This window comes from Homalodisca vitripennis, chromosome 3 (assembly GCF_021130785.1).
Source record: "Homalodisca vitripennis isolate AUS2020 chromosome 3, UT_GWSS_2.1, whole genome shotgun sequence".
NCBI classification, from domain to species: Eukaryota; Metazoa; Arthropoda; class Insecta; order Hemiptera; family Cicadellidae; genus Homalodisca; species Homalodisca vitripennis.
Genome location: NC_060209.1, coordinates 69629594 through 69636946, shown reverse-complemented (window position 1 = coordinate 69636946; position 7353 = coordinate 69629594). Strand labels below are relative to the sequence as shown.

Sequence of the window (7353 nt, the reverse complement as noted above, 5' to 3'; positions counted from 1 at the left end):
AACCAATATGTTACGAAACAAACGATTGAAATGCATAAACACTTAGTTACATTTCGTTTAACACATGGTAACATAAGCGAATCAGCTAAATAACCTGATTGATTTATAAAGCTTAATATAACTCTTATAAATTAATAAATGTAGAAAACTTAAACAATATATGACTTCAATGTCAGAACCGTGGGTTTTGGACTTTAAAGCAGCATAACAATATTTAATTTCTTAAAATGACAAGAAATCAAATCGTTCTAAAACTATGATTAATAAATAAAAGACTAATATTAGTAAAGAAACGAGATCACGAATGCTAATGGTGTGGAAGAGCTGCTTGGAGTCGAACTATAATGGATCGAATTCCTCATATGGTGGTATCCAATAGGGTGCGATGTGTGACATCCTTTAGATGCTGTGAGATGATCGAAGGGGTCAATTAGGATCCGCAACGATGATGTGAAGGTCTGGTCATTTATAATTTCATATAATTCATGTCAATTTTCGAAAACAGGGTGGCACAAATAGGTACGGTAGTGAACTAAATTATACACAAATACAATCAAATACTGACAACATTTTGATACTTTTGAAATATGCAAAGTGAAGGAGAAGTAAGTTTTGGGATATAAATTAAATCGATATCTAAAAGTTATGTGTGTTGATCTTCTATAATCAAAACGTAGAATAAATTTTGGTCAGCTGGGTCATTGCTAATTAGCAGACAATTAAAACAATTACAAACTTGAGGAAGTATAATTCTGATATTGTATGGATGATTCAGTAATGATACACTTCTATATATATAAAAATGAATGTTTGTGTGTTTGTCCTTTATGGAATCGTGAACTATTGGACCGATCATGATGAAAATTTGTACGTATATGTATTTTTCCACGGAGAAGGTTTATAAGCTATGCCCATCCCTTTCCCGATTCAGGATTCCGCCCCACTGGTTACAGAAATACCCATAAGAAATGCATTGCAGCAAACATATGTTAACGTCTTTTCAAATTTTTAATCAGCTGTTCTTTGTAAACATATATTACACTTATAGTTTTAAAGCATAGAGTAAGCTTAAGAGAAACGACAAATTTTGTTTAAACTGTTTTTGCAATCACTGTTAAACATAGACTTTACTATCCAGATAATACAATTCAAATTTGACGTAAAAATTCACCTTTAACTGCAATATTTATTTAATATAAACCATGCTCATGCTTGATCAGAAGAGTAATGCAGATATCATAATTACTATCTTACGTTGGCTACAAATATAAAGAATGTTATAAAATCAACCTTAGTTGTTTTTTTTGACAGAAGTATGGTTCTCAAAACTCCGTGTGTACATATTCTCTCGATCGAGACAACAAAGCAAGCTCAATCGTGGCATCGGAGATATAACTAATTTAATCTAAAATTTATTATAGTAAAAAAAAAAATTACTAAGTAATATAAGGACTTCGGTTCTTAAGATTTGCGTGCGAAGCCGTGGGTAACAGCTAGATAGAGGCAGGAATATGGTACATACCTTCATAATACGCCCAAGAGGCTCACGATGGAACGACTATCAATTATCTCAGCAATGTTTAGAATGTGATAGAAAAAGAATAAGTGAATATAGTGTACTGTTTTCAACGGGAAATTGCGTGCGAAGCCGCGGGCAACTTTTGCAAAAAATTATTGAAATGCGCAGCAAAGCGCGCCGGGCCCGCTAGTAATCTATATATATAAAAATGAAACTGTTCGTGTGTAACAGCATCACTCACAAACGGCTGGACGGATTCGCCTAATTTTTTTTTTAAATTTGTTCGTCTTGATCTGTAGAAGGTTATAGGATACTTTTTATCCCTTTCCCGATTCAGGATTCCGCCCCACTGGTTACAGAAATACCCGTAAGAAATGCATTGCAGCAAACATATGTTATTAAGTGAAAGAGTCTTTTCAAATTTTTAATCAGCTGTTCTTTGTAAACATATATAATGCGACAAAAAATATATTTATATATAAATTTCTTTACACTTATAGTTTTAAAGCATAGAGTAAGCTTAAGAGAAACGACAAATTTTGTTTAAACTGTTTCTCCAATCATAATATATAAAAATGAATGTTTGTGTGTTTGTCCTTTATAGACTCAGAAACTATTGGACCGATCACTATGAAAATTTGTATTTTTCTATGTAGAAGGTTTATACGCAATGCCCATTGATGTAACTAACCACCAGGCTGTACTGCAAGATATAAAAGTTATCAAAGCGCCTGCACATTATAAACTGCAATTACAACACAGTAGTTACGTATATTAAAATATCCAAACACTATTTGAAGGCAAAGAAATATACGGGCAAAGCTTAAGAGACGCGTGCGAAGCCGCGGGAAACAGCTAGTTATTGTTAAAGGTAATTTCATTTAGACCCACATTATAAAATGAGTCTTCATCAATCTTGATTACTCGTTCAGTTATCAATATTTTGTGAACCATAAATGAATAGTTTAAAGTTATTAAAATATTTTGACAATAATTTTGAACTTTTCTTGTGTTATTGAGCTACTACGTTTTTTATCAATTTGTAAAATAACAAATGAATTTGATATTATGTGTTTTTTTTATTACACCACGAAGAGTAGAGTTGAGTTAAGTCACCGTTTAGTCTATGATGAGAAGTATTGAATTGATTTGAGCTGTTTGTTAGTTTGTAGGTATTCTGTTGAATTACGCTTTTTTTTCATAAATTTGAACATTCATTTGAAATATAATATCGAGAAGTAAGGTGAAACGAATTTCGTTGAATTTTTTCATTGATTGAAACCAATTTTACGAGTAGGCCTATTGGTCATAGTTTTGGCGATTGTAGGGTAGTGGATAAAATTTTCTTGTGAATATATTGAAATTTTAGTTCAAGTTCTGGAGTAACAGCCTGTTTATGGAATTCGTAAATTCTTCTGGTGTGTTAAATAAAAGATGGTATTTCATAAAATATGGTATAAGTATCAATTTTAGTTCTTTTTTAATACTGAACATTTTATAAATTTAAAAGTATTTTAAATACTTGATTTTGGGTATTCTAACACAGTATTATATTTTGATATTTAGATAAACGCTAAAAGTAGACTTGATGTATTTTGTTCTGCAAAAGTGGGTGAGATCCACGCAACGGGTAATCGGAGCTAGATGATTACTCGTATGTCATGGCAGTGATTAACTTCTATAATTGGTGTTGTTTGTCATTTTCCATGAAGCAAGTCTCTAAAAAAATCATCTCTAATGGTTACTTTTAAATTATATTATTTATAATATAGATATTTATACCACACTCAAGCTCAAAGCCCAAAGTAATCTCACACTTTAGAGAGTTTTCAATCAAATGTTTAAGGTCAAGTATGTCTCTCATTTTTTTCTATTTGAAAATGTGAGCGATAAGAGGCCGGTGATGTAAAAGTTACCCAGATTAACTTGATAATGATTGGAATTTTGGTGACTAGAGTTCAAAGAATTTATCTTACATTGTTTTGTTTGAAATTATCTTATCCATCCCTTTTATAGCGTACTAGCGGGCCCGGCGCGCTTTGCTGCGCATTTCAATAATTTTTTGCAAAAGTTGCCCGCGGCTTCGCACGCAATTTCCCGTTGAAACAGTACACTATATTCACTTATTCTTTTTCTATCACATTCTAAACATTGCTGAGATAATTGATAGTCGTTCCATCGTGAGCCTCTTGGGCGTATTATGAAGGTATGTACCATATTCCTGCCTCTATCTAGCTGTTACCCACGGCTTCGCACGCAAATCTTAAGAACCGAAGTCCTTATATTACTTAGTATTTTTTTTTTTTTACTATAATAAATTTTAGATTAAATTAGTTATATCTCCGATGCCACGATTGAGCTTGCTTTGTTGTCTCGATCGAGAGAATATGTACACACGGAGTTTTGAGAACCATACTTCTGTCAAAAAAAACAACTAAGGTTGATTTTATAACATTCTTTATATTTGTAGCCAACGTAAGATAGTAATTATGATATCTGCATTACTCTTCTGATCAAGCATGAGCATGGTTTATATTAAATAAATATTGCAGTTAAAGGTGAATTTTTACGTCAAATTTGAATTGTATTATCTGGATAGTAAAGTCTATGTTTAACAGTGATTGCAAAAACAGTTTAAACAAAATTTGTCGTTTCTCTTAAGCTTACTCTATGCTTTAAAACTATAAGTGTAATATATGTTTACAAAGAACAGCTGATTAAAAATTTGAAAAGACGTTAACATATGTTTGCTGCAATGCATTTCTTATGGGTATTTCTGTAACCAGTGGGGCGGAATCCTGAATCGGGAAAGGGATGGGCATAGCTTATAAACCTTCTCCGTGGAAAAATACATATACGTACAAATTTTCATCATGATCGGTCCAATAGTTCACGATTCCATAAAGGACAAACATACAAACATTCATTTTTATATATATAGATATTTAGTTGAAACTGGTTTCACTTATAGTAAACTGTAAGTGAAATGACAAATAACAGCTGTTTTTCATTTCTCAACTTAGTTCATGAAGTGAATGTTTTGCGTAAACTTGTAACAGGGGTCTGTAAATAAGCTGGCGAATAATTTAAGTTTTTTCAGCGCGCTTAATTCAAATTATGTATTGTTTCAATAGAAGTAGTTGTGTACAAAATCCCAACTGTTTTTCTTACGTAAACTTGACAGTATGCTTATGTTGAGTTATTACGTAGTAAAAATTAACTTTTTGTCTTTGTATCTCGTATATCAAAAAACCTTATTCATCATACGGACCAAAAGCGTCTTCCGGCACTTCGTCGTAAAACACGATTGCAAACAATAAAAAACCACTTTTGGTAGTAGTGATGAAATTTGCTATTCAATAACTTTGACCAACACTAAGTGTAACCTGAAATACTTCTTTAATTGGCTTCCCTTTCATTTTTAACAAAAGATCTCGATTTTGTCTACAAATGAGACATAAGTAACAAAGCCGTTTGAAATGAACATGCTATTACTTTATATATATATATATATATATATATATATATATATATATATATATATATATATATATATCTGATATCTATGTTTTTCTGTTCACACCGCATAAATATATTGCCGATAGAAGTAATTTCTTGAAATATTGTAACCTCGCTGTCGAGAGACATTTTCAGTCAACATTTGTTAAACCGTGTTTTTGATAATTCTATATTTAGCTGCTTTATCTGCGTGATTTTCGATCGACAAAAATGGAACATATTTATAATATAACGGAAAATGTGAAAACTTAAATTTAATATTCCAACGATAAATTAAAGCCTTATATTTGGAACAAGTGTCAGTTACCAGGGCCAGGGTTATGATTTAGTACATTGCCTAAACGCACACTATTTTAAGAGCGTAAAACATAATTACAGTCGAGAAACACTGTAATCATACAAAAAGAGTGACAGGTCGCGTTTCAAGGCAACATAATCAGCTCTTGTAATTACATTCAAACATTTAGAACTGCAACAATAATAATGTAAACACGTAGCTAAATGAGGATATTATAGTTTTAGTTTTCATGTGACTATCGCTTTTATAACTTTTTATATCTATTTTTTTCACTTTAAACAAATAAATAAAGTAATGAAAAAAGTCAGAAACGTGTTCGTCAAATTTGTTTATTTCCACGAAGAAAAATGTTATTTATTAATTCCAGCTGATCTAACATGTTTACATTTCAAAATTTGTTTCATGTGATTTTATACCAGACCTTATTAAATGTTCCCCTATATGCTAACGTATTCTGTTATTTATAACAACTGTCCTTTTATCTTAACCTGAAACTTACTTAATTCATTCCAAATTGTTAATTTAAGCTCTTATAATTAATTGATTTTCCTTAATAACCGGTGTAATATTATGTTGAAATATAATTACAGTACAACCAAACTAATTTATGTACTTTGGTAGTTGAAATACTAAGCTATGGCTGCAGAGGGACAAGTTAGTGTGAGGAAGAAAAGGGAACAAGAAAGTTTGTGGCTTTGTTTTTCAATGTCAGAACAGCTCCAAAGTGTCTTCAGAGATTACAAGTTGTTGAAAAGTTTGATGGTGATCGGACAAGGTGTCGCGTCTCTGGCGGGCATTGGGCAACTTAAATACCTCGAGGAACTGTGGTTGGTTGACGCTGGTCTACATCAACAGGTTCGTGACGGTTTTTCCAAAACCTTCAATTCTAAATCTAATTTTCAAAGTTTCTGTGTTTTTTAGAATATTATTAGGTACTTTGGGATTATACCGACCACACCCAGACATGAATCGTTATTTCACATTTCGTTTCTACTGATTACTAGATTAGCGTAGAACAATATTTCGTCAATATAAAACAGGAATTGTCTTATCGCAAACCCCTCCCCATCCTCAGACAGAGGTCAAAGTCGAGCGTCTAGTAGATAACGTGATTGCAGAGTTTCGCCGCCCGTTCAGCTGGTGCATCGCTTTGTTGTACTTCCGTGTTTTACCTCTACATTTCTCCAAACACAAAAATTCAACAAAAACAAACATTTACCAAACTAAACTCTTTATTAAAAAAACACTAAAAACTTGTTTTTATTCTTGATCACATTCCGCCACCCAAAATGCGAGTGCCTCCGGCCATCAGCGCGGGCTTTGGCAGCACCTTCGGTGCTGCCCCGCGCTGATGTCGACGAAAGAAAAACATCCCTCGAGATAGTACCTATCAGTAAAATATCAAATTCTAGAGGGGCTAATCAGAAATATAAATTGAATTGTAATGGAAAGGCAATTATGTACCGTGCAAATCACGTGATGCCGCGCGGCCTGCCGTAATCAGGATTCTCGAGAAAGATAAGATAACAACGACAACAATACCGATCACAATACCTGGAAATGCTTGTAAGTTTGTAATTTTGTAATTGAAGAGTTGTTTTTTCGTTCTATCATGTTTGTTTCTATAAATTTCTATTTTTGTGTTCTTCATACTAGTGTGGTCGGTATAATCCCAAAGTACCTATTATTATATTTATTTAGTGTAGACACAGTCATGTATTTAACATATAAGTGTCTTAAACGTTATTATATAATATTATTGTATAATAACGATTTTTTATCGTTATTTTAATGAAATTTATTTGATTTTACTGACAAAATTTGTGTTATTTAATTTTAAATCAATTAGTTTTCTTAGAAGTTACGGTCGTGTCTCTGTGTTGACTTTTTCAAGACCGATACAAACCTGTAAAGATTTACGAATCTATAACGATCTGGACTATCGGTCACGATACCCTGAATAAATTCAAAGATTAAATTGTGATTAACTATTCCAGTTGGAATAAAATTATTTTTT

The 7353-nt window shown here is 32.2% G+C and overlaps 1 protein-coding gene across 2 annotated transcripts in view; it reads left to right on the top strand.

Annotated features, from left to right (window-relative positions):
* Positions 1–5768: 5768 nt before the first annotated feature.
* LOC124357051 (leucine-rich repeat-containing protein 9-like) overlaps positions 5769–7353 on the top strand; it is a 65054-nt gene continuing 63469 nt past the window's right edge. For both annotated transcript variants that reach the window (XM_046808447.1, XM_046808448.1), the window contains exon 1: positions 5769–6191. In XM_046808447.1, the coding sequence (XP_046664403.1) occupies positions 5973–6191 (219 nt within the window). In that variant the 5' untranslated portion in view covers positions 5769–5972. The remainder of the gene's footprint in view (positions 6192–7353) is intronic.